General features: G+C 34.4%; 20 protein-coding genes and 1 pseudogene across 20 annotated transcripts; 8 read left to right on the top strand and 13 right to left on the bottom strand. All coding sequences in view use genetic code 6, as the record gives it.

Annotated features, from left to right (window-relative positions):
- Positions 1 to 476: 476 nt before the first annotated feature.
- On the bottom strand, positions 477 to 821 carry SS50377_23534 (Prefoldin subunit 6; the record flags this gene model as incomplete). The annotated part of the gene is made up of 1 exon (XM_067907398.1): positions 477 to 821. The coding sequence occupies one exon, from the start codon at positions 819 to 821 to the stop codon at positions 477 to 479; it is 345 nt and encodes a 114-aa protein (XP_067764372.1).
- Positions 822 to 920: 99 nt separating this feature from the next.
- SS50377_23533 (Ribosomal protein S30) lies at positions 921 to 1,139 on the top strand (the record flags this gene model as incomplete). The annotated part of the gene is made up of 1 exon (XM_067907397.1): positions 921 to 1,139. The coding sequence occupies one exon, from the start codon at positions 921 to 923 to the stop codon at positions 1,137 to 1,139; it is 219 nt and encodes a 72-aa protein (XP_067764371.1).
- A 35-nt stretch (positions 1,140 to 1,174) lies between these two features.
- SS50377_23532 (Long-flagella protein, kinase, CMGC RCK) lies at positions 1,175 to 2,479 on the bottom strand (the record flags this gene model as incomplete). The annotated part of the gene is made up of 1 exon (XM_067907396.1): positions 1,175 to 2,479. One exon carries the CDS (start codon positions 2,477 to 2,479, stop codon positions 1,175 to 1,177), a length of 1,305 nt encoding a protein of 434 aa, XP_067764370.1.
- Positions 2,480 to 2,725: 246 nt separating this feature from the next.
- On the bottom strand, positions 2,726 to 4,255 carry SS50377_23531 (uncharacterized protein; the record flags this gene model as incomplete). The annotated part of the gene is made up of 1 exon (XM_067907395.1): positions 2,726 to 4,255. One exon carries the CDS (start codon positions 4,253 to 4,255, stop codon positions 2,726 to 2,728), a length of 1,530 nt encoding a protein of 509 aa, XP_067764369.1.
- Positions 4,256 to 4,324: 69 nt separating this feature from the next.
- Positions 4,325 to 5,971, top strand: SS50377_23530 (uncharacterized protein; the record flags this gene model as incomplete). The annotated part of the gene is made up of 1 exon (XM_067907394.1): positions 4,325 to 5,971. One exon carries the CDS (start codon positions 4,325 to 4,327, stop codon positions 5,969 to 5,971), a length of 1,647 nt encoding a protein of 548 aa, XP_067764368.1.
- A 10-nt stretch (positions 5,972 to 5,981) lies between these two features.
- SS50377_23529 (Phospholipid-transporting ATPase) lies at positions 5,982 to 9,158 on the bottom strand (the record flags this gene model as incomplete). The annotated part of the gene is made up of 1 exon (XM_067907393.1): positions 5,982 to 9,158. The coding sequence occupies one exon, from the start codon at positions 9,156 to 9,158 to the stop codon at positions 5,982 to 5,984; it is 3,177 nt and encodes a 1,058-aa protein (XP_067764367.1).
- A 100-nt stretch (positions 9,159 to 9,258) lies between these two features.
- On the bottom strand, positions 9,259 to 11,073 carry SS50377_23528 (ATP-dependent RNA helicase; the record flags this gene model as incomplete). Its single annotated transcript, XM_067907392.1, has 1 exon — positions 9,259 to 11,073. The coding sequence occupies one exon, from the start codon at positions 11,071 to 11,073 to the stop codon at positions 9,259 to 9,261; it is 1,815 nt and encodes a 604-aa protein (XP_067764366.1).
- Positions 11,074 to 11,080: 7 nt separating this feature from the next.
- SS50377_23527 (uncharacterized protein) lies at positions 11,081 to 11,401 on the top strand (the record flags this gene model as incomplete). Its single annotated transcript, XM_067907391.1, has 1 exon — positions 11,081 to 11,401. The coding sequence occupies one exon, from the start codon at positions 11,081 to 11,083 to the stop codon at positions 11,399 to 11,401; it is 321 nt and encodes a 106-aa protein (XP_067764365.1).
- Positions 11,402 to 11,415: 14 nt separating this feature from the next.
- On the bottom strand, positions 11,416 to 13,341 carry SS50377_23526 (Heat shock protein 70; the record flags this gene model as incomplete). The annotated part of the gene is made up of 1 exon (XM_067907390.1): positions 11,416 to 13,341. One exon carries the CDS (start codon positions 13,339 to 13,341, stop codon positions 11,416 to 11,418), a length of 1,926 nt encoding a protein of 641 aa, XP_067764364.1.
- Positions 13,342 to 13,495: 154 nt separating this feature from the next.
- SS50377_23525 (Ribosomal protein S3a) lies at positions 13,496 to 14,233 on the top strand (the record flags this gene model as incomplete). The annotated part of the gene is made up of 1 exon (XM_067907389.1): positions 13,496 to 14,233. One exon carries the CDS (start codon positions 13,496 to 13,498, stop codon positions 14,231 to 14,233), a length of 738 nt encoding a protein of 245 aa, XP_067764363.1.
- Positions 14,234 to 14,363: 130 nt separating this feature from the next.
- Positions 14,364 to 14,747, bottom strand: SS50377_23524 (Ribosomal protein L27; the record flags this gene model as incomplete). The annotated part of the gene is made up of 1 exon (XM_067907388.1): positions 14,364 to 14,747. One exon carries the CDS (start codon positions 14,745 to 14,747, stop codon positions 14,364 to 14,366), a length of 384 nt encoding a protein of 127 aa, XP_067764362.1.
- A 139-nt stretch (positions 14,748 to 14,886) lies between these two features.
- Positions 14,887 to 15,954, top strand: SS50377_23523 (Mitogen-activated protein kinase; the record flags this gene model as incomplete). The annotated part of the gene is made up of 1 exon (XM_067907387.1): positions 14,887 to 15,954. One exon carries the CDS (start codon positions 14,887 to 14,889, stop codon positions 15,952 to 15,954), a length of 1,068 nt encoding a protein of 355 aa, XP_067764361.1.
- Positions 15,955 to 16,310: 356 nt separating this feature from the next.
- On the bottom strand, positions 16,311 to 16,790 carry SS50377_23522 (uncharacterized protein; the record flags this gene model as incomplete). Its single annotated transcript, XM_067907386.1, has 1 exon — positions 16,311 to 16,790. The coding sequence occupies one exon, from the start codon at positions 16,788 to 16,790 to the stop codon at positions 16,311 to 16,313; it is 480 nt and encodes a 159-aa protein (XP_067764360.1).
- A 46-nt stretch (positions 16,791 to 16,836) lies between these two features.
- Positions 16,837 to 17,565, top strand: SS50377_23521 (uncharacterized protein; the record flags this gene model as incomplete). The annotated part of the gene is made up of 1 exon (XM_067907385.1): positions 16,837 to 17,565. The coding sequence occupies one exon, from the start codon at positions 16,837 to 16,839 to the stop codon at positions 17,563 to 17,565; it is 729 nt and encodes a 242-aa protein (XP_067764359.1).
- A 14-nt stretch (positions 17,566 to 17,579) lies between these two features.
- Positions 17,580 to 19,505, bottom strand: SS50377_23520 (Heat shock protein 70; the record flags this gene model as incomplete). Its single annotated transcript, XM_067907384.1, has 1 exon — positions 17,580 to 19,505. The coding sequence occupies one exon, from the start codon at positions 19,503 to 19,505 to the stop codon at positions 17,580 to 17,582; it is 1,926 nt and encodes a 641-aa protein (XP_067764358.1).
- Positions 19,506 to 19,568: 63 nt separating this feature from the next.
- SS50377_23519 (Hypothetical protein) lies at positions 19,569 to 19,754 on the bottom strand (annotated as a pseudogene).
- Positions 19,755 to 19,844: 90 nt separating this feature from the next.
- On the bottom strand, positions 19,845 to 20,324 carry SS50377_23518 (uncharacterized protein; the record flags this gene model as incomplete). Its single annotated transcript, XM_067907383.1, has 1 exon — positions 19,845 to 20,324. One exon carries the CDS (start codon positions 20,322 to 20,324, stop codon positions 19,845 to 19,847), a length of 480 nt encoding a protein of 159 aa, XP_067764357.1.
- A 46-nt stretch (positions 20,325 to 20,370) lies between these two features.
- SS50377_23517 (uncharacterized protein) lies at positions 20,371 to 21,099 on the top strand (the record flags this gene model as incomplete). Its single annotated transcript, XM_067907382.1, has 1 exon — positions 20,371 to 21,099. One exon carries the CDS (start codon positions 20,371 to 20,373, stop codon positions 21,097 to 21,099), a length of 729 nt encoding a protein of 242 aa, XP_067764356.1.
- A 14-nt stretch (positions 21,100 to 21,113) lies between these two features.
- On the bottom strand, positions 21,114 to 23,039 carry SS50377_23516 (Heat shock protein 70; the record flags this gene model as incomplete). Its single annotated transcript, XM_067907381.1, has 1 exon — positions 21,114 to 23,039. The coding sequence occupies one exon, from the start codon at positions 23,037 to 23,039 to the stop codon at positions 21,114 to 21,116; it is 1,926 nt and encodes a 641-aa protein (XP_067764355.1).
- Positions 23,040 to 23,102: 63 nt separating this feature from the next.
- On the bottom strand, positions 23,103 to 23,789 carry SS50377_23515 (uncharacterized protein; the record flags this gene model as incomplete). The annotated part of the gene is made up of 1 exon (XM_067907380.1): positions 23,103 to 23,789. The coding sequence occupies one exon, from the start codon at positions 23,787 to 23,789 to the stop codon at positions 23,103 to 23,105; it is 687 nt and encodes a 228-aa protein (XP_067764354.1).
- Positions 23,790 to 23,925: 136 nt separating this feature from the next.
- Positions 23,926 to 24,765, top strand: SS50377_23514 (RhoGAP domain-containing protein; the record flags this gene model as incomplete). Its single annotated transcript, XM_067907379.1, has 1 exon — positions 23,926 to 24,765. One exon carries the CDS (start codon positions 23,926 to 23,928, stop codon positions 24,763 to 24,765), a length of 840 nt encoding a protein of 279 aa, XP_067764353.1.
- Between the last annotated feature and the right edge of the window lie 30 nt (positions 24,766 to 24,795).

The raw sequence follows: 24,795 nt of genomic DNA, 5'->3' as shown, positions 1-24,795 counted from the left end.
TTAAGGTTGCTATTATTTGCTTTACTTGTATTTTCTCTATAATATTTATTTTAATCAGGTTAGTTGACATTTATCGTTTTAGAGTTGATTCTCCTAATTATAGTTTTAGGCATAGTAAATTTTAATTCTAGTATTAATAAACTATTTTAATATGTGAAAAATAGTGTAAATCATGAAAACTTTATATCATGTATTATATCTTGAATTTTGCATTCATTATAATATATGTTATATTATAATAAATTATTATTGGCTTGTAAAAATGATTTAAATGTTGTATTATAAGATGATAATAAGAAGACTAATTACTATAAAATCACAGTAATTGTTAATTTTATCTATATAGAAATTATTTTTGTAATAATTTATGAGGCCTCATTGTAATTTATTATTATTAAAAGTAAAACAGACGATCTATTCAAGAAATATCAATGATAGATATATAAATTATTTAAAAATTAAAAGAATAAAATGCATCATTTCTTTTCTTGTTACTCAGCTTACTGTTAAGCATACGCAATTCTCTTCTTGTTGATATCAATTATTTCTTTCTCCAATTTACTCATTTACTCCTCTAAAGAAGCTAACTACTTTACAATAAAGGATACTTTTTCAGTAATATTTTTTTATGCCTCATCTAAAGGCTTAGGCACCATAGCTGGGCCAACCATCTAAAAAATATTTGTTTTTTCATTTAAAGTTTCAAAATCTTTCAAAACCATTTCGTTCTCGTACTTTAATTCAATCAATTTAGATTTTTATTCTTATAATTTTACATATTAAGCCTGAAGGTCTTCAAATTGTTTTTAGAACTAGGACATTCACCGATGGAAGGAAATTTTAAAGAAATAACTTGATTATTCATCATATTAAATTGTATATTTCATTAGAATTTTAAGTACTGTTTCCACTCCACGCTGATGGCTCGTGCACACGGTGGTCTTTCTAGCGCTGGTAAGGTTCGTAAACAAACCCCTAAGGTTGAAAAACAACCTAAAGCCCGTTCCGTTCGTGGTCGTGCTCTCCTCAATAAGAAGTATAAAAAATTCTTCCTCTCCAATGATCTCATGGATAATGGCAAGCAGCTTACACCTAACTCTTTCATCATCAGAAAGAAGAGAGGTCTCGTTTCCGAGTGATTTAATAAGTCCTAAAAGAAAAAGAAATTAGTCACTCATTTTTTCATCATTTTTAATCCAGCTTTGTAAAATTGGTTTGTCATACCTTTATTTAGAGCTGGTAAAGGTACGCTTACTATAATTGGACCATTTTACTTATTCTAATCTACCTTCTTCTTTTACAAAGGGACCACTTATAGAAGACTTTACTATCCATTAGTCGCTTATTAATGTTTAACAACTTTTTTAACTCTCTATTTTATCGTTTTATTTTAAATTCCTTTATCATCCCTATTAATTTCATCATCTGAGAAATCAGAATTTACTTATTTTTATTTGATAGGAACTTCAGTAAGTCCTCTAACACTGCACCAAGTTTTTTCTAGGTGATTAATTAATTCCTTATTTGCTTTTTGAGCTCTAGCATCTGATAATATAGAAGGTATATCATCAAAGTAATGATGTTGCAAAACCTAACTAGCAGTCAATCTTTATAATGGGTCATAAGTTAGCATCTTTTCTAGTAAATCCAAGCAGTCTGGTCTAAGGTTTGTTGCCAATCGATGAATTCCGGTTCCCTTAACAGGTGCAAAGTCACCTTTAATTGGGTTATTAACTACACCTTTCCGAATTCTATCCATTACTTACTATTATGGCGTTCCAAGTACAGAATGGATTCTATAGATTTAATCCAGTTCGTCCTTTCCAGGGAAAAGTGGAAAGAGAGCAGATAGTTCAAACAATAAGCATGCAGAACCAAAAATATCCATTTCTGGACCATAAACTCCATCTGATAAGATAGTTTCTGGAGACCTATACCATCTTGTTGAAATGTATTCTGTATAGGGATGTGGAGTATCTATCTATCGGCAGGATCCTACATCGGCAATTTTAACTTCATGAGTCAAATAAGAATCGTTTTACTTTTTCATTAAAACATTTTCTGGTTTAATATCTCTATGAAAATATCCAGCTGCATGCATAGCAGCTAGGCCATCCATCATCTAAAAGAAGTAAAACTTAATTTATCTATCCTACAAGTACTACTTCTTATTTTTAATAATTTCATACAAATTCATAGTCATTAATTCAAAAACCATCGCGAGTTTTCCTGTGTTACGGTCAAATAAAATTTCTAGTAAATGTACTACAGTAGGATGATTCTAAAGTAGTTTAAGTGCTTATATTTCGCGTAGTTTAGTAATCTTATCCACTGATTTATAAACTTATTTTAGTCTTTTAATTGCTACCATTTCCATAGTTTTCGTATTTTATGCTTATATTACATCGGCAAATGCTCCAGAACCTTTCTTTGCCACAAATCTATATTTGTTTTACTACTATTTGCTTACACCAGACATTGCGGAATGAATTTTTTAGTTATTTATCTATTATATATAATATGCCGAAATTTTTGAGTTCATGCTGTGTTCCAACTATCTTAGTATTATATATATTTATTCCAGACTACTTTCAACTTTCCACTTTAATGATCGTCGAAGCCATGCAAACATATTTATTGTATGGTCAAAACGACTCAAATACCGTTTGACTGTACACTATCATGTCCAGTCAGTATATTTTCAATTTATATTTTACATAATGGCTCACTTAAACCCATATATACCACTAAGGCCTAATCTCTATGTCGTTTCTTCTAATAATTCACCTTCTCTTATTTCTCCTTCTCCAATCTCTCCAATTAATGATAGCATTAGCAAATCGCATTGTTCGACTCCCTTATTTAGTTTTATAGCGAAAATTCTCCGTGCTTCGTCTGAAAGTGAGATATTTTTCAAAATTGATTTATAAGACATTTTCAAGTTTACGACAACTGATAGGAATGTATTGTTAAGGCTTAAATCGTTAGTTTTGAAAAGCTAAATCACACTTTGCGCTGCATAGTTATAAACCCTTTTAGCTATTTTTTCAGTTAAAAATTTACATAAAAATTTACTGCCAAGAACTCTGTAAATAACACGTGTTCTAATATTTAAATCTTGTAAATGGACAGCTATTTTAACACCCAAATCGTTTTCCTCAAATGATTCGATATTAGATAAAAATAAATCATAACATACTGCAAGTACGCTACTTAATTCGACATTTTGACTTGCATTTGAAATATGCAGAATCATTTTAGTGACAAGCTCGTAATTCTCATAAAATCCAGAAAATCCAAGCATTGCAGCACATGAAATAGTGAGGTCAATGTGTGTTTCAATTAAGTTGAAATTCCATAAAATATTCATTATCTTTTCGGCCAATTTTTCACTTTTTAGAACATTTGAAATGAGTGATTAAGATGAAATTTTGATGATTTTAAGAGTGAAATCTTCACTCCAGTCAGCAAATGCTAGATTTGAAAAGATTGAAACTATGCAATGAGAAAGAGGATGATCTTGAGTTAGAGAAAATACTATTTCTTATGAAATCTCAGGAGTTTCCATAAGTTTATATATAAGCGCAGAAGAGGTAAATGGGTAGTTTGATGCCTGTAATAGCCAGTCATTACAAACAATAAACAATTAAATTAGTAAATTTGCATGTCTTGATGGTTCAGTTGTACACGAAATAGCATTTTGTAACTCCTACGAAAATTCTCCAAAAAGTTTGACAAGTGTGAATATCAGGGGATAAAACTATACTCCGATATTCATATAATATTCATACTAGGTGTAAGCGACTTCTGGTTTTAAAAATAAAACTTACAAAAATCTCTCAATAGTTGTAATAATAGCTAAAATGGAGAGGCATAAATCATCTGTAAAACCGAATTTTTCCGCATTATTTATTGTTTTAATCAAAGTATCTAAAAACAATATCGTATATTATGAGACAGATTTAATTGAAATAAAATCAGCAATTTATTAAAATCCATTTGATATAGTATGAATGATAGAAGCTCTGCTTACTGTTTCAAGTATTTCCTTAGTATTATCAAATAATTCTTGTGAGAATCGTTGATCATCAAAACACTATGGATTATTGATAAAAGGAGAAAATCCTTATATTTTAATCATAATTTAAGGTTACTAATAGAAATTAAGGGCTTCTTCTAGTCTCTCGTATGAGTCCATGTCTGGAATTTAATCTAAATTAACATCAACTTCCATATAATCATCTATGTCATTCATTTTTGCAACTCTGAAATATTTATATTTATAATTATTATATTATAAATATTAGTTAATACTTTCTCTTCAATGAACCCAGAACAGCCTTAGTTATCATTAGGTGAAAATGGTCTAACAAAGTTAATTAAGTTTTAACAAAGATAAAGTTTATTATTAGAGATTGAATCTATTAAGTAGTATATTCTGGTACTTTAAAATGGTGTTGACTAATAATGCCAAGACGAGGTTTTGTAAAAATCGTCATTTTCATAGTCTTATAAAGACCAAATATACGAAATAAGTAAAAATCTTAATTTATCGCTCTAAAATTTAATTGATATTACACCATCTACCCAAGAATAGCTAGAAATTTCTAGAGATCATGTATCATAGTTTCTAAGGCATCTAATTATAAGAGATCGAGACAATTAATTATTTAATGTACTTGAAGATAATGTTACTATGAATTTCCATTAACTTATTTCAGAAATTCAGAATCTTAGTAGTCTCCAGCTCGATAAAAACACCTATTAAACATTGTAGAAAAACTACCTTAATTTTTGCAAAGACGAATCTACAATCTGCGATGCTGAAAATGAAGCAAGAATAATTTGCTAGTATTACATAAAATAACTGTAAATGCTATATTCCCTTTAGTAAATTAAAGAAACTACTACAGAATAATTAAATCGCGAAATTGAGGGCTAGAAAAAATCATAAATTTCCGAAGATGACATTGCAAAAATCAATTAAATTGAGCAAACTTTTACCAAAAATTATTGCAGAATCAAGAACCAGAGTGCAAGTAATTCACTTACTAAAAGCTTTATAGAGCTTTTATGTGAATACAAAATCCCTGAAATTTAGTAAATTTCTTAAAATGGAACAGAAAATGAAATAATTTCTGATATTTTAAAAATGCTACCCAATAGTTCAGTGCTTAATTAGTTGAAATAGTAATTGCTTAGTTTATAAGCGTTTAAGCAACAAAATGAAATTAAATTATCTCCAGAAATTGAAGTTTTTGCTCAAAATAAGGTTCGTTTTAACAGAATCTCAAAACAGTTTTCTGCAGTATTCGACCTAATTCATACATCAACATCAGATGCAGCAGACATCCTTAAATCTGTAGAACCTGATATCTACACAATTTAGTAGCAGATTTATAGGCAGAATGCGCAGATTTAAGACCTTTAAGTCGACAATTTTGCGATTTCCTCAGACGAAACCCAACTTAACAAATATAACCAGCATATTTAGATTATAAATTAATTGGAAACTTAGCTAAACAGCTAATTCCAATAGCTTTTCAGTTTGCATGCTCTTGTTAAACAGAAGATTCTTATTCACCAAAAGCCATTAAATATAGTTTCCCACACTCAAAATCAGCTCAACTTTAGCAGTCAAAAATAATAATTAAAAACTATTCTAGCGTCAATTTAAGCACTTATTGATAGTTACTAGAGTCTGTAAGTTCGTTTTAATCTTATAGGTGCAGAATCAGTAATTATTTAGAAGAAGTTCGACGTAACAGCTACATAGTTCGCACAAGCATTTTTGAAGTAGGAGCAACTAAAATTATGCTAAAATTGTGAACTGAGGCGATGGGAAATCGTTAAAATTGCTGGTGGGGACAAGCTGTGTCAAGACTGCAGTAGTGCCGAATTCATGATATTATAGCGAGAGAGCGATGAAAAATACGCATTTGATGACCTGTTCGTAAAAGCGATTTTGTGAAGCAAATTTTTCACTCTATTTTATAGCTTCTGGCTAAATCAGTTGAGGTGGGAAAGTAATATCGTGTTAATAGAACCAAAAGTATTGATGGAATTGAAGAAATTAGCGTGGTGCAGAAAAAAACTAAATAAAACTGCATATTATTTTATAACAATACGACAGAGGCGACCTAAGTGATGCCAAATAGCGTGGAATAATTGCCAAAAATCATTGCCAAACCGGTGAGAATGAAAATCAGGAGAACTGCTGCTAAAGAGAAATATGTGTAAAAGTTATTGTATAAGAAATACTCGATTGTCGTAATTGCTATAAGTGATACGAATGCAAACTATAAAGCACAATTAAAATCTCCATTTTAACCACTTTATGTTATCATTCCATATCCAAACGTGAATCTTGTGACCAGTACGATAATAATTGACTGATATATTCCAATAGCGACACGTAAATATACAGATTTGAAACTAGCACGTTATTTGTCACGTGAAAGTCTATAAAGGCACGGAATATTAAGTAAAACATCTTCTTAGATATCCTTTACAGTAATTGACTGGAAGAGGATAGGAAAATTTTATATGGCTAGATTGTACAAGAGGAGAAGTAATGAATCAAAAAATATATTGACAGAGAATTTATCGTAAAATGAATATACTATAGTGATACAAGGGATGATAGAATTTCTATAAATGTTATAGTCAATTAATTCGCTAAATCGTATGTGGTTGTATCGTCCATTAACTAAAATTGCTCTTTTCAGATGCGAAAATTCGGTAAAGGTTATATCTGCATTATTACACGCAAATAGACCTTCTTTTCCAGCAATCCCAACGCCGACATCCGCTTGAATGATCATGGGGACATCGTTATTTCCATCTCCAACAGCCATAGTCGTCAGGGTAGTATTAACACGCTTTGTTTCCTATACTATAAATGCCTTCTGCGCCGGTGTCAGCCTACATGCAATAATAGTTTTAGCTTGTTAAGCAATAAAGAAAAAAACATGAATTAAACCTAAATCCTAAAGTTTTTTAATATTGTATCCATCAATTAGGATAGAGTAATTTATTTCAGATTTGAAGCAGTTAACTTTATTTCGTATAGGTTTTCTTATATAATATTATTTCTTAAAATTGTTAAGAAGTTTTCTAATTTCTTTAACATCTTTCAAATTATTAAATATTTTTAGCAATAGTGAGTCATCTGAATCTTGATCAGTAATATCAGTTAGTTGAATAACTATGTCACTGTTGCTAATCATACCAGAAGTTTGGGCAATAGCTAAAGCAGTTTCATTTTTATCACCAGTTAACATCCATAGTTAAATTTATGCTTCTTAAAATGATTTAAGTGTATCATTTAAATTATCTTATAATTGATCTTCTACTGCTGTTATTAATAAAGGTATAATTAAAGTTTCAACTAAATGAACGTGCTATTAATAAATATGGTTATGCTCCCCAAGATTCACAATATCTTTAAATCTTGAAACCCAATTAACTATGAAATCATCATCCAATTTACCTACACCAAAGACTAGTGTTCTTAGCCCGTTTTAAGAAAATTATAGAATATTAAATTAAGCAGAGGTAAAATTACCTGTACACAAGTTTAAAATTTCATTATCCGCTCCTTTAGTTAGTACAAAAGGTTAATTTGGTGAAGAGATTTCTACAGGAGTAAAGCAAGTATTTACTTCTTTCAAGATTATTGACATCCGTTTTCGATCAGAGCTAAATGGTACAATAGCCAAAATCTAATAGATAATTTCTTGGCCTTTATACTGATAAATAACTTAATCTGCGTACCTTTATATAAGCTACATACCGTATTATAATGCGCCTTTATAAAATGCAATTTCATCTAATGATTCACCTTAAATATCATTTTCAAACTAATATAACGTATTACATAATCCCAATAAAAATATCTACACCTCTGGTATCTTTTCATTAGTAGTAATATCAAAAATATTATTATTCATGTCGCAAGTTTATACCAATTTCATATCATTCCTTGTCAAAGTTCCGGTTTTATCACTGAAAATAACATCAACTTCAAATAAGTTTTCAATTACTGCAGAATTTTTAACTGTCGCTGATAGTTGAACTTTGTTAAGCTTCCCTAATTCTTCATTGGAAATATCTAATTTTCCATGCTCTTAAAAGTATAATTTTGCCTCTTTCGATAGGTAATTTCGATCTAAATTGAATTAGTACGTCATTAGCATGCGTATTACTTCAATAGCAACAAATAAACTAATGGGTAGAAAATATGCTAAAACTATAAAGTATATAATACATTTTTATATATAAATTGCAGTTAACGATGTCGGTTCAGCAGCAAAGTAAGGCTCATTTTTGGAAAGCTGAAATCCAACTATCGAAAGAAAAGGTAGAACAAACATTAGAATTATTGAAATTAAAGCTTGAATCATAATGATTTTAATCATCCTTTATGATTACTTTGACTATTTTTGTCTAGGTTTAGACTATGATACCATGATTTTTGTCTGTTTAGCTGTATATATTACAGCTGCTACTAGTTATGATTATGATTTTATTTTCATACCTTTTAAAATAACGTTTTGTATGTTAAACTCTATACTATTATTGTAAACTCCGTTAAAAGTTGCCATATCTGACGAAGGTAAATCAACTTAAACATTTGCTGGATTATTTATAGCTTAATTTAAAGTATATTTTCGTTTTAAATTGCTTTCTCCGTCTAATTAGACAGTAGAAACAAAGAGAACGTTTGATGTATCGTTAACATTCAATAGAAGACAATCAGCAGGGACCTCCTAATTAAAGGATAAATTAATTATATCACCCTATTAAATATCTTTAGATTTAGTAAGTAAATACTAACCACCTCTTAAAATTCTATATTAATAATTATTTTAAATATTATCCTAGTGGTATCTGTTTACATCTTCTATAATTTCTCTTACAGCAGATACAAACAGCACAAAAATAATCGGAAGGACGTTAGACATTGGGGCTACCACATATACGATAAAACCAGCAACCGCATTCAGTAAATAATATATATTGCTAGGTTACATGTACTAATAACATAAGAATTTAGGCAAAAATGTTATAATATTGTACTTTGTAGTGACTATTTTATTTTTTGGAGCTTTCTTGTTTGCCACATTTAATTCAATTAATTTTTCATAACTCGACATTTTTCGATTATATGTACAATATTATAAATTTATTATACAAATAATTAAATCTTTAATAAAAAAATATATCTGTTTATCTATATTATAAAATTAATATTGTTCACCAGTTGAATGATCCACCTCTTCCGCCATATGAATTTCCACCTCTAGAATTGTTGCCACCTCTGGAATAACCTCCTCTCTAAAAACCACCTTTATTTCCTCTTTAGTTAGCCTATTAACTTAACCATTCTGGCACATCTTATTTGCTACTAATAAGATTTTCGGCTAATTTTCTGAGCATTAAAGTAGAATCACCATTTTCAATAAATGACACAGCAGTACCTTTCCTTCCTGCTCTACCAGTTCTACCAATTCTATGAGAATAATCTTCAATATTTGCTGGCATTTCATAATTGATGACAAAATCTACTTTAGGTAAGTCTAGTCCTCTTTAAGCGACATCTGTGCATACCAAAAGCTTCAATTCACCAGATTTAAATTAATCTAAAACTATGATTCTTTGTCTTTATGTATTGTCACCAGATAAACACTCTATTTAACTAGGTTTAGATAATTCTTCACCAGCGTTAGTAGAAACTGCTTCATCTCTAGAATTAAACATAATTTGTACTTCAGTTTGAATATCTTCAGGAATCTTTGATAATGAACCATTTACCACATCACGCTTAAGTTATTCGGTTAATTAATTAACCGAAGATTTTTTATTGCAAAATAATATAACTCTACCTGGATACTATAAAATAGCCTTAAGGTAAGAATATCTAGAAATCATAGAAGGGTTAAAACAATACTAGGAAATATTGACTCCACTTACTCCGACAGTACCTATTTCTAAATGATAAGGAGTATCTAAAAATTCATCTGCTATATTTCTTATTTCTTTAGGGAATGTAGCAGAAAATAATAAAGTTTGCAGTTTCCTGTCTGAAATAGGTGTCTTTTCAGCCTAAGCAATTTTTTTAGATTCTATGATTGATTTACGTATAGCCTTTATATCATTAATAAAACCCATGTCTATCATAGTATCACCTTCATCTAAAATAAAAGTTGTTACATAAGATAAATCTATTTAACCACTCTCAATAAAAGCTTTAACCCTACCAGGAGTAGCAATAATTATATCAGCACCACAACGTAGCGCCAAACTCTATTCTCTCATGCCTTCACCGCCATAACAAACTCTGGTTAAAATTCCTGTTTTATAACTGAACTACCAGGCAGCATTAAAATTTTACAAAGCTAATTCACGAGTTGGACTTAATACAATAACAAAAGGTTACGCTCTTCCACCAAATGGTGATCTGCTCCAGCCTATATCTTTGATATCTTGAGGAGATTTAGTAATAGCCTTAAGGTTATTATCCATTATATCTTTAATAACTGGCAATAAAAATGCTGCCGACTTACCAGAACCTGTCTATGATGTAGCTAATAAATCAACCCCAGAAAATGCAATAGGTAATGAGTACTTTTAAATTGGAGTAGGTTATTAATATTTTAAACGTTTAATGTTTGTTGCAACTTGAGCTGGTAAAAATGCAAGCATATCTTCTAATGTAGCTAAAGGCTCAATATCAGGATTTTTATTTTTATGGAGTTTGATAGGCAGATCATAGAATGAATAGTCAATTTGAGTAGGATCGATTGAATCTGCATGTTTATATAACTCTTTTTCCGATGCTGGAAAACACGAACCATTATCTTATTATCCTTGAAACATTCTACTTCCACCTCTATCACCACCGTAACGATCACCACCATATCTATCACCACCTCTATTTCTGTCATAGCCACCTCTATCATTTCCACCATTTCTATCGCCATATGAGCCTCTATCTTATCTATCGCCATACCCACCTCTTCTGTCATCACCATATCCACCACGTCTATCATTTCCACGATAATCAGACATTTAGGGAATGAAAAATGGAAAGAACTTATATTATTTTATTTAAATATGCTTAAATTTTTATTATTTTTATTTATAAAATCTTCTTTTAAAATAATAAAATTATTTTTTAAATTATCAATTTGGACACGACTTCGTATCGGACAGCCTGATTGGTCGGTTCTAGTAAGAAGTCATATGCAGTATTCCATCCCAGTTCGATTCTGAGCCAACGCTCCATATCGAAATCACAGCATAAGGCGAATAAAATGTTGACGACTAGTAGTTAGGGCTGGGAATTATAGAGCTGGAGAACATTGTAGGTGGTATGGAGAATGTGAAAACATAGTGAAATATTAACTTCAGTCAAAGTTCGTCATTAAGATCAAAATCATCGTCGACCTCGGTTTGCGCAGAGGCAGAACCCTTGGTATACTTACGCATAATTGACTAGGTGCTGGTCTGGAACTTTTCAATGGCGGCTTCAAAGTCCTCTTTGGTGGCTTCCTCATTCTCCATCATCCAGTCCTCGGCTTCTTCAATAGCTTCATCGAGTACATCCTTGTCCTCGTCCGAAACGGAATCGAGGATATTTTTATCGTTCTCAGAATTGAGCTTGCTCTTTACATCATAGATAGCTGCTTAGAACTGGTTCTTCAATTCTACAGTTTCTCTGATCTTTTTGTCTTCGTCTGCGTTCTCCTCGGCCTCACGAATGAGACGTTCAATTTCTTCTTCGGAAAGTCGGTTACGATCATTCTTGATAACAATCTCATTTTCTTAACCAGATCCTTTCTCTACTGCAGAAACAGTTAGCATACCATTCGCGTCTAGCTCAAAAGTAACCTCGATTTGTGGTTGACCACGGGGAGCGGCGGGAATACCTTCCAATTCAAAGTTGCCGAGAAGGTTATTGTCCTTAACCATGGAGCGTTCGCCCTCGTAAACAGTAATATTAACCATCGTCTGTCCATCCTATACAGTAGAAAAGGTCTTGGACTTTTTGATTGGGATGTAGGAGTTGCGCTCAATGATTGGTGTCATGACACCACCTACGGTCTCAATACCGAGGGTGAGAGGAGTAACGTCGATAAGCAGAATGTCATGCTCGTTGGACCCAGAGAGGGCGGCAGCTTAAATAGCAGCTCCCGCACCGACAGCCTCATCGGGATGGATGGAATTATTAGGGACTTTATTGAAGAAATCCTTGAGCAGGGCTTGAATCTTAGGGATCCTAGTTGAGCCTCCCACGAGAACAATTTCATCAATATCTGACTTCTATAGCTTGGCATCCTTGAGAACATTAGCAACTGGATCCATTGTCTTTTTGAAAAGATCGTTGTTGAGTTCCTCGAACTTAGCGCGAGTAAGGGTCTCGGAAAAATCTTTGCCGTCGTAAAAGTTCTCCATCTCCAGTTTGGTCATCTGTTGGGTGGAGAGAACGCGCTTTGCATTTTCGGTCTCACGTTTAAGGCGAGAATACAAGCGTCTGTGCTCTGGCTTTCTGAGATCTATGCCGTTTTTCTATTTGAAAATTTGAACAAAGTGGTCGATAATGCGTTGATCAAAATCCTCGCCTCCTAAATGGGTATCTCCGTTGGTAGCAAGCACTTCGAATACACCGTTCTCTATCTAAAGGATAGACACATCAAAAGTACCACCACCAAGATCATATGTCAAAATAGTCCGTTCACCTTTTTTATCGACACCGAAAGCAAGAGATGCTGCTGTTGGCTCGTTAATAATACGAATAATCTCGAGTCCAGCAATTCGACCTGCATCTTTAGTGGCAGAACGCTGAGCATCCGAAAAGTATGCAGGAACGGTTACAATTGCTTTGGTGACTGTCTCGCCAAGGTACTCCTCCGCAATCTACTTCATCTTAATAAGGATGAAGGCAGATATCTGTTCAGGAGAGTACTACTTAATCTCTGCCTTCTTGGTTTTAGGGTCTATCTCACGAACTTCGACGATCGGTTTGTTATCAATGTTGACGACCTTGTATGGCAAGTGGGGTAAATCCTTCTTCACAGAGGCATCGTTAAAACGACGGCCAATGAGGCGCTTAATATCAAAGATTGTATTTTCTGGATTGAGAGAAGCCTAGTTTTTGGCGGCATCACCGACAAGGCGCTCTCCTTCCTCGGTGAACGCTACATATGAGGGGGTGATACGGTTACCGATTTCGTTGGGTATAATATCAACCTACCCTCCTCTTGATACTGCAACGCAAGAATATGTGGTGCCTAAATCGATACCAATAATGGCCTCAGCTAGAAGTAGCTAGAACATTGTGGAAGGGATACGTCAAATGGCGAAAATCAATATACATTTATTTCATTAAATAGAAATATAATAAAATATTCTTTAATAATATTATTTTTATAATAATATATGTATAAAACATTAATAGTTAATTTTTAATTAGAATTTCCACTCCACGTGGATGGCTATTGGCAACAACTCTAACAAGAAGAAGAAGATAGTTCAACGTGCGAAACCTGATCCTTTCCTCAGAAAAGAATGGTATGACGTTTAAGCCCCGACTCTTTTCAAAAAATCCGATATGGGTTAAACCGTTGTCACTAAAACTTCAGGTATGCGTGTTTCTACTGAAGTAGTAAAAGGTCGCATTGTCAAAGCAAACCTTGGAGATCTTGCTGAAAATGAAACTCAAAATGGTACTTCAAACTTCAACTTCAAGATTGTCTCTTGTGCTGATTCAAAATGCCTCACTGATTTTGCTGGTTATTAGGTTGTCCGCCACTATGAACAGTCTTTGTTTAAGAAGGGTTGTTCTCACATTAGCTGCACCTAAGATGTTACTACCAAGGATGGTTATGTTCTCCGCGTTTTTGCCACTGGTTTCACTGCTAAATCTAAAAATATTAAGAAATCCAACTGTTATGCTAAGACTTCCGAGCTCAACTTAGTACGTAAGGCCATGCTTGAGACCATGCACTCTAGCATCAAGGATCTTGATTGCCACAAACTTATGACTGGTCTTGCCAATAAAAGCATTAACACTTCTATTATGGAAGCTGCCAAAAAGAATTTTGCTGTTCGTGACATCATGATCACTCGTGTCAAGGTTATCTCCACCCCTAAGTACAACGTTGAAAGAATCAACAAGCTTCACTCTGGTACTTCAACTGAATTTGGTAAGCCCATTGAAGTTAAATGATTAATTTTTGATTATCTTATTTTAAATCAGTTATATTTATTATTAATGAGTATTTTTTAATTCTTGAATTATATCTACACTTTTATAGATTAAAGTATTTAGAAAATATATCAAAAACAACATTATTAAATCAGAAAGGTAATTTCTTGAATAACCAGCTGTCGCTACCACCTAAGAAATCGGATTCAAAAGCTTCCTAAATTTTCTTTACAGCTTTTTCCTTTTGAGCCTTATCCTTGAGCATATCAGTCTTAACTTACTGTTAAAGGGTGTGTTTGTGAGTATAACGTGTAGGCATAAGATGTTTAGGATTATAGCTCTTAACAAAAGTAGTAAACTTAGAGCGTTTCTCAGCCTGTTTAACAGTATGAGAAGGAAGAACAGCCTTAGGGAAAGTGTTCATTCCAGCGACAAGAACGTGACCAGCATTTAAGCTAATGACCACAGCTTTCTTTCCAGCTTGACGACCTTGGAGGATGACGACTACAGAACCAACTTTGAATATATTGGACATTCGGCACGTGGAGTGGAAACAAAAAAAGAAATCAATTAATATTAAATATTATATATATAATAATCATATATTTTTCAATTATGTAGTATTTTTATATTATATACCATATTGATTTAAAGACCTTTCCGCAAAATAACCAATGAGCAAAGATCCTGAAGTAGAAAAACATGTACTTAAGAGATATGAGTTAATTCATAAAGTTGGTAAAGGAGCATATGGTATAGTATGGAAAGCTAAAAATAGAAAGACCGGAGAATTAGTAGCTCTTAAAAAAATATTTTAGGCTTTTTAGAATGAATAAGATGCTCAAAGGACATATAGAGAGGTTATGTTTTTAAATTTATTTAGCCATGAAAATATAATCAAGCTGCAGAATGTTATGAAAGCAGAAAATGGAATGGATCTTTATTTGGTTTTTGACTTTATGGAATCGGATCTTCATCATGTTATCCAAGCTGGAATGCTGTAAGATGCCCATAAGCAATATATATTTTACCAAATCCTTAAATCTATGAAATATTTACATTCTGGTGCCCTTTTGCATAGAGACTTAAAGCCTAGTAATTGCCTGATCAATTCTGCTTGTACTATAAAGATTGCAGACTTTGGTTTAGCTAGAAGTTTATAAGAGGAAGATGGCTAAGCTGGTTAAAAACCAGTTTATACCGATTATGTCGCTACTAGATGGTATAGACCACCTGAATTATTATTAGGTTCGCCGGCGTACGATAAACCTGTAGATATTTGGGCTTTAGGATGTATTTTAGGAGAAATGATTAGCGGCAGACCACTATTTCCCGGAAGTTCAGCAACAAATCAAATTGATTTGGTTTTATAGGTCACTGGAAAGCCTACTAAAGATGATATTGATTCATTGAAAAGTCCATATGCAGCATCTATGCTAGAATAGATACCTCAACCAAAGTAAAGAAATTTGAAGGAAATATTCCCTAAAGCGACATCTGAAGCATTAGATTTAATTTAGGGGATGTTACACTTCAATCCATAATAACGTTTGACAATTGAGTAAGCATTAAACCATCCTTATGTAGCATAGTTTAGATAAGAAGAAACGGAAACAACTGCTAATATATTTAAAATACCCGTTAGCGATAATATTAAGCTTTCGGTTGAAGAATATAAGTAAAAACTATATGCGGATATTTTAGAAAGGAAAAAACATAGTAAAGAAAAATAGGAAGAATGAAATCTTTTGTGAGATGTTATACATATTTATATAAAATATTACTTTGTTTTACTTATTATTATACGTTATTACTTAGTTTTTCATTCCAGGGCCCAAGAGCGAATAGCAGACTGAACATCTGGGCTGAACTTTCCGATCCTGTCAGCCATAGGTATTGCTTTCGCCAAGCTAGGCGGTACTGTATCGCAGGTTTTGCATTTGAAATTAAATGGCACCCGCCCGGCTATCATCATTTCCTTGATTTAAGTTTTGTTATACAAAAGTTCACTTGAATTTAGGTATTGGATGAACAGTAAAAGTTTGATAAAATTTGAAGCATAAGTAGAAGTATCTTTATATCAGTAAATACATAATTATCATTATTTATAAACTTTTTTTTTCGAGGAGAGGATTTCTGATATTGGTACTTCTAGTTCTGCCTTTTAGGTAAGAAGCTGTATGATACACCGTCTATTTTCAATATGAGCATCATACTTCATTTTATTGATTGCATTCACCGCTTCTATTCGACGTTTTTGCTATTCTCCCTTAACTTTCAGTTTAAAGTTTTCGATTTTTAGAAGTGATTCAGATCGTTATTGATCAATAAACTTTTACTCTACCACATTCGGTTAAAGCATAAATGATTCCAGACTATTAGACTAGGTGCTTTATATATATTTTTATCCAAACTTACCAGTATTAAGTTAATAATTATAATCATACTAAGTTGGCATCGCCTTAGATAGCGATCTCTAAATAGTTCTACTATGAGGTGACATAACATGTTGAATCTTTAAAGAAATAGGGGAAAGTTTCATTTGTAACACTTTTTGATTATTAGTTATTACTTTCATTTTAATATATCATTCCTATATTTATTTAATAAATACTAAGGGTTTAATGTCATCTCTTACAAAACAACTAATTCAAGCGTATGAAATTCCTATAGGTAGCGACTCTTCTGAATAATTCACAGATGCAATATACTTAAAATTTATTTCTCCTCTAACGGCGTATTTTGGTGAAAGCACTAATTTCTTAGAAATCATAACTACATTTTAAAATATAAGCGGAAACCAACTCATACTAACTGAATTATCTCTATAGAGAGGAAATACTCTAGATCGCAACTAGTGGATTTCGTCTCCATAAAATTAGCTCAACGCGGCGGGTAGGTTAGAAAAGCCTAGGAAATAACTAATATAAGAGACTGAGGTAGATGGTCACATACTTAGATATTTATCCACGTTAGCCATGCATCCAGTTCATTAACAAGTGCGGAAAGGACTATTTTTTAGAAGTTTGCGTGCATAGCTTCGAATATTTAGAATAATTTCTCCAGGTCATTTCGCCACGGAATTTGATGGATCATAAGGATATTCCGGTTCTTAGCACCCAGCAAATGCCCCATAAAATCAATTTGGACACGACTTCGTATCGGACAGCCTGATTGGTCGGTTCTAGTAAGAAGTCATATGCAGTATTCCATCCCAGTTCGATTCTGAGCCAACGCTCCATATCGAAATCACAGCATAAGGCGAATAAAATGTTGACGACTAGTAGTTAGGGCTGGGAATTATAGAGCTGGAGAACATTGTAGGTGGTATGGAGAATGTGAAAACATAGTGAAATATTAACTTCAGTCAAAGTTCGTCATTAAGATCAAAATCATCGTCGACCTCGGTTTGCGCAGAGGCAGAACCCTTGGTATACTTACGCATAATTGACTAGGTGCTGGTCTGGAACTTTTCAATGGCGGCTTCAAAGTCCTCTTTGGCGGCTTCCTCATTCTCCATCATCCAGTCCTCGGCTTCTTCAATAGCTTCATCGAGTACATCCTTGTCCTCGTCCGAAACGGAATCGAGGATATTTTTATCGTTCTCAGAATTGAGCTTGCTCTTTACATCATAGATAGCTGCTTAGAACTGGTTCTTCAATTCTACAGTTTCTCTGATCTTTTTGTCTTCGTCTGCGTTCTCCTCGGCCTCACGAATGAGACGTTCAATTTCTTCTTCGGAAAGTCGGTTACGATCATTCTTGATAACAATCTCATTTTCTTAACCAGATCCTTTCTCTACTGCAGAAACAGTTAGCATACCATTCGCGTCTAGCTCAAAAGTAACCTCGATTTGTGGTTGACCACGGGGAGCGGCGGGAATACCTTCCAATTCAAAGTTGCCGAGAAGGTTATTGTCCTTAACCATGGAGCGTTCGCCCTCGTAAACAGTAATATTAACCATCGTCTGTCCATCCTATACAGTAGAAAAGGTCTTGGACTTTTTGATTGGGATGTAGGAGTTGCGCTCAATGATTGGTGTCATGACACCACCTACGGTCTCAATACCGAGGGTGAGAGGAGTAACGTCGATAAGCAGAATGTCATGCTCGTTGGACCCAGAGAGGGCGGCAGCTTAAATAGCAGCTCCCGCACCGACAGCCTCATCGGGATGGATGGAATTATTAGGGACTTTATTGAAGAAATCCTTGAGCAGGGCTTGAATCTTAGGGATCCTAGTTGAGCCTCCCACGAGAACAATTTCATCAATATCTGACTTCTATAGCTTGGCATCCTTGAGAACATTAGCAACTGGATCCATTGTCTTTTTGAAAAGATCGTTGTTGAGTTCCTCGAACTTAGCGCGAGTAAGGGTCTCGGAAAAATCTTTGCCGTCGTAAAAGTTCTCCATCTCCAGTTTGGTCATCTGTTGGGTGGAGAGAACGCGCTTTGCATTTTCGGTCTCACGTTTAAGGCGAGAATACAAGCGTCTGTGCTCTGGCTTTCTGAGATCTATGCCGTTTTTCTATTTGAAAATTTGAACAAAGTGGTCGATAATGCGTTGATCAAAATCCTCGCCTCCTAAATGGGTATCTCCGTTGGTAGCAAGCACTTCGAATACACCGTTCTCTATCTAAAGGATAGACACATCAAAAGTACCACCACCAAGATCATATGTCAAAATAGTCCGTTCACCTTTTTTATCGACACCGAAAGCAAGAGATGCTGCTGTTGGCTCGTTAATAATACGAATAATCTCGAGTCCAGCAATTCGACCTGCATCTTTAGTGGCAGAACGCTGAGCATCCGAAAAGTATGCAGGAACGGTTACAATTGCTTTGGTGACTGTCTCGCCAAGGTACTCCTCCGCAATCTACTTCATCTTAATAAGGATGAAGGCAGATATCTGTTCAGGAGAGTACTACTTAATCTCTGCCTTCTTGGTTTTAGGGTCTATCTCACGAACTTCGACGATCGGTTTGTTATCAATGTTGACGACCTTGTATGGCAAGTGGGGTAAATCCTTCTTCACAGAGGCATCGTTAAAACGACGGCCAATGAGGCGCTTAATATCAAAGATTGTATTTTCTGGATTGAGAGAAGCCTAGTTTTTGGCGGCATCACCGACAAGGCGCTCTCCTTCCTCGGTGAACGCTACATATGAGGGGGTGATACGGTTACCGATTTCGTTGGGTATAATATCAACCTACCCTCCTCTTGATACTGCAACGCAAGAATATGTGGTGCCTAAATCGATACCAATAATGGCCTCAGCTAGAAGTAGCTAGAACATTGTGGAAGGGATACGTCAAATGGCGAAAATACTTTTGTATAGATTTAATATAATAAGCGATTTTCATTCCAGGGCCCAAGAGCGAATAGCAGACTGAACATCTGGGCTGAACTTTCCGATCCTGTCAGCCATAGGTATTGCTTTCGCCAAGCTAGGCGGTACTGTATCGCAGGTTTTGCATTTGAAATTAAATGGCACCCGCCCGGCTATCATCATTTCCTTGATTTAAGTTTTGTTATACAAAAGTTCACTTGAATTTAGGTATTGGATGAACAGTAAAAGTTTGATAAAATTTGAAGCATAAGTAGAAGTATCTTTATATCAGTAAATACATAATTATCATTATTTATAAACTTTTTTTTTCGAGGAGAGGATTTCTGATATTGGTACTTCTAGTTCTGCCTTTTAGGTAAGAAGCTGTATGATACACCGTCTATTTTCAATATGAGCATCATACTTCATTTTATTGATTGCATTCACCGCTTCTATTCGACGTTTTTGCTATTCTCCCTTAACTTTCAGTTTAAAGTTTTCGATTTTTAGAAGTGATTCAGATCGTTATTGATCAATAAACTTTTACTCTACCACATTCGGTTAAAGCATAAATGATTCCAGACTATTAGACTAGGTGCTTTATATATATTTTTATCCAAACTTACCAGTATTAAGTTAATAATTATAATCATACTAAGTTGGCATCGCCTTAGATAGCGATCTCTAAATAGTTCTACTATGAGGTGACATAACATGTTGAATCTTTAAAGAAATAGGGGAAAGTTTCATTTGTAACACTTTTTGATTATTAGTTATTACTTTCATTTTAATATATCATTCCTATATTTATTTAATAAATACTAAGGGTTTAATGTCATCTCTTACAAAACAACTAATTCAAGCGTATGAAATTCCTATAGGTAGCGACTCTTCTGAATAATTCACAGATGCAATATACTTAAAATTTATTTCTCCTCTAACGGCGTATTTTGGTGAAAGCACTAATTTCTTAGAAATCATAACTACATTTTAAAATATAAGCGGAAACCAACTCATACTAACTGAATTATCTCTATAGAGAGGAAATACTCTAGATCGCAACTAGTGGATTTCGTCTCCATAAAATTAGCTCAACGCGGCGGGTAGGTTAGAAAAGCCTAGGAAATAACTAATATAAGAGACTGAGGTAGATGGTCACATACTTAGATATTTATCCACGTTAGCCATGCATCCAGTTCATTAACAAGTGCGGAAAGGACTATTTTTTAGAAGTTTGCGTGCATAGCTTCGAATATTTAGAATAATTTCTCCAGGTCATTTCGCCACGGAATTTGATGGATCATAAGGATATTCCGGTTCTTAGCACCCAGCAAATGCCCCATAAAATCAATTTGGACACGACTTCGTATCGGACAGCCTGATTGGTCGGTTCTAGTAAGAAGTCATATGCAGTATTCCATCCCAGTTCGATTCTGAGCCAACGCTCCATATCGAAATCACAGCATAAGGCGAATAAAATGTTGACGACTAGTAGTTAGGGCTGGGAATTATAGAGCTGGAGAACATTGTAGGTGGTATGGAGAATGTGAAAACATAGTGAAATATTAACTTCAGTCAAAGTTCGTCATTAAGATCAAAATCATCGTCGACCTCGGTTTGCGCAGAGGCAGAACCCTTGGTATACTTACGCATAATTGACTAGGTGCTGGTCTGGAACTTTTCAATGGCGGCTTCAAAGTCCTCTTTGGCGGCTTCCTCATTCTCCATCATCCAGGCCTCGGCTTCTTCAATAGCTTCATCGAGTACATCCTTGTCCTCGTCCGAAACGGAATCGAGGATATTTTTATCGTTCTCAGAATTGAGCTTGCTCTTTACATCATAGATAGCTGCTTAGAACTGGTTCTTCAATTCTACAGTTTCTCTGATCTTTTTGTCTTCGTCTGCGTTCTCCTCGGCCTCACGAATGAGACGTTCAATTTCTTCTTCGGAAAGTCGGTTACGATCATTCTTGATAACAATCTCATTTTCTTAACCAGATCCTTTCTCTACTGCAGAAACAGTTAGCATACCATTCGCGTCTAGCTCAAAAGTAACCTCGATTTGTGGTTGACCACGGGGAGCGGCGGGAATACCTTCCAATTCAAAGTTGCCGAGAAGGTTATTGTCCTTAACCATGGAGCGTTCGCCCTCGTAAACAGTAATATTAACCATCGTCTGTCCATCCTATACAGTAGAAAAGGTCTTGGACTTTTTGATTGGGATGTAGGAGTTGCGCTCAATGATTGGTGTCATGACACCACCTACGGTCTCAATACCGAGGGTGAGAGGAGTAACGTCGATAAGCAGAATGTCATGCTCGTTGGACCCAGAGAGGGCGGCAGCTTAAATAGCAGCTCCCGCACCGACAGCCTCATCGGGATGGATGGAATTATTAGGGACTTTATTGAAGAAATCCTTGAGCAGGGCTTGAATCTTAGGGATCCTAGTTGAGCCTCCCACGAGAACAATTTCATCAATATCTGACTTCTATAGCTTGGCATCCTTGAGAACATTAGCAACTGGATCCATTGTCTTTTTGAAAAGATCGTTGTTGAGTTCCTCGAACTTAGCGCGAGTAAGGGTCTCGGAAAAATCTTTGCCGTCGTAAAAGTTCTCCATCTCCAGTTTGGTCATCTGTTGGGTGGAGAGAACGCGCTTTGCATTTTCGGTCTCACGTTTAAGGCGAGAATACAAGCGTCTGTGCTCTGGCTTTCTGAGATCTATGCCGTTTTTCTATTTGAAAATTTGAACAAAGTGGTCGATAATGCGTTGATCAAAATCCTCGCCTCCTAAATGGGTATCTCCGTTGGTAGCAAGCACTTCGAATACACCGTTCTCTATCTAAAGGATAGACACATCAAAAGTACCACCACCAAGATCATATGTCAAAATAGTCCGTTCACCTTTTTTATCGACACCGAAAGCAAGAGATGCTGCTGTTGGCTCGTTAATAATACGAATAATCTCGAGTCCAGCAATTCGACCTGCATCTTTAGTGGCAGAACGCTGAGCATCCGAAAAGTATGCAGGAACGGTTACAATTGCTTTGGTGACTGTCTCGCCAAGGTACTCCTCCGCAATCTACTTCATCTTAATAAGGATGAAGGCAGATATCTGTTCAGGAGAGTACTACTTAATCTCTGCCTTCTTGGTTTTAGGGTCTATCTCACGAACTTCGACGATCGGTTTGTTATCAATGTTGACGACCTTGTATGGCAAGTGGGGTAAATCCTTCTTCACAGAGGCATCGTTAAAACGACGGCCAATGAGGCGCTTAATATCAAAGATTGTATTTTCTGGATTGAGAGAAGCCTAGTTTTTGGCGGCATCACCGACAAGGCGCTCTCCTTCCTCGGTGAACGCTACATATGAGGGGGTGATACGGTTACCGATTTCGTTGGGTATAATATCAACCTACCCTCCTCTTGATACTGCAACGCAAGAATATGTGGTGCCTAAATCGATACCAATAATGGCCTCAGCTAGAAGTAGCTAGAACATTGTGGAAGGGATACGTCAAATGGCGAAAATACTTTTGTATAGATTTAATATAATAAGCGATTTTCATTCCAGGGCCCAAGAGCGAATAGCAGACTGAACATCTGGGCTGAACTTTCCGATCCTGTCAGCCATAGGTATTGCTTTCGCCAAGCTAGGCGGTACTGTATCGCAGGTTTTGCATTTGAAATTAAATGGCACCCGCCCGGCTATCATCATTTCCTTGATTTAAGTTTTGTTATACAAAAGTTCCCCTGGAATCCATGTGTGAACATACATACAATTCTCAACTTAACACTCAGTTCGTTTTACTATAGAGTTGCAAAAAGAGGAAAAACCAATTTATGCTAAATATTTTACATTTTTGATAATTACCCCATTCACAGATTTAGCAAAATCCATTGCATCATCTTAGTTCTTAAATAATATAAGAGTTGTGGCTCCTAAACAAATTTATTAAACAATCTCTCCAAAAGCGGATAAATCTCCATCTAAATGATGATTTAGTCGTACAAGACGATTATTTTTAACTTTTAAATCATTTAATTCTTTATAACTATATCTTAAAAAAGGATTAGGTATAATTTCTTCATAATCATCAAAAATCCGACGACAATTAGGGCAACATAAAAGCTAAGCTTTACACATTCCACAAAATTAAAACTTACAAGGGCAAAAATAAAATTCTGCTTGGCTAATATCCGTATATGGATCACAGCAAATAGGGCATTCGCCCAAGTCCTGATGCAGCATTCTCAATAATATATATTTAAATAATATTATATAATCTCTTTACTTTAAATTTTAAGATTACTTTTATATGAGATTTATGCCATTCCAAAAATTATTAAAAATATATATAATAATACTTCTATTTCATTAAATCAAAATGTCTGACTAGAAGCCAGAAAATGAATTCGCTAATAAAACCAAAGATTTCTTCTCTAAATTTAGTAAAAGTACCAAAGATGGATTCCAAAAGTTTGGAGAATAGACAAAGTAAACTTTCTAAGAAGTTGGTTAGAAAGTTAAAGAATCTAAAATTGATGAAAAATTTAAAGACTTTGGAAATGATCTTAAGACAAAAACTACGACACTGTTTAAGCCTAAAAATTCTGAAAAGCTGTTTGGTATAGATCTTAAAGTACTTCTAAATGCAGAAAACTGTTCTGTCCCAATCTTCATTTAGAATGCATAAAAAATAATTCAATAACGAGCTAAGACGATCGGAATTTTCAGAACATCGCCAGACTTTGGCTCACTACAAGCAGCAATAAAGTCTCTCGAAGCCAACCATGGGTTATCACTCGAATCGATGCCAACAGAGGTCATTTGTTCACTTATTAAGTAGTTTTTAAGATAGTTAGAAGTGAAAGTCTTGGATGAAACTATAGTTAAAGAGATATCATTAAGTAAAAATTCTGAATTTGTGGTATAAAAGCTCGTTGAAAACGTTGATTTAGAGCGTTTTATTTTACTAATTTTTGTGCTATAAATTTTAGAGTGTGTTAACTTGGAAAGTAGTGTGAACATGATGAATGCTAATAACTTAGCTATTATTTTTGCTCCTAACTTACTTGCTGAAGAAGTTGGAGGTAACTTTTAATATATAGAGACTGTTGAGTGGTTGATCTGTAATTATGGAGAAATTAAATCTGTGATGGCCAAAATGGAGTTTGTTGTGAATCCTGAGTAGGTGCTTTCTGACTATAAATGGGGTAAAAAGTGAAACTAATTTTTTAAATATAAATATTATATA

This window comes from Spironucleus salmonicida, chromosome 4 (genome assembly GCF_000497125.1).
Source record: "Spironucleus salmonicida strain ATCC 50377 chromosome 4, whole genome shotgun sequence".
Classification (NCBI taxonomy): Eukaryota; Fornicata; order Diplomonadida; family Hexamitidae; genus Spironucleus; species Spironucleus salmonicida.
This window is presented reverse-complemented; position numbering and strand designations above follow the sequence as displayed.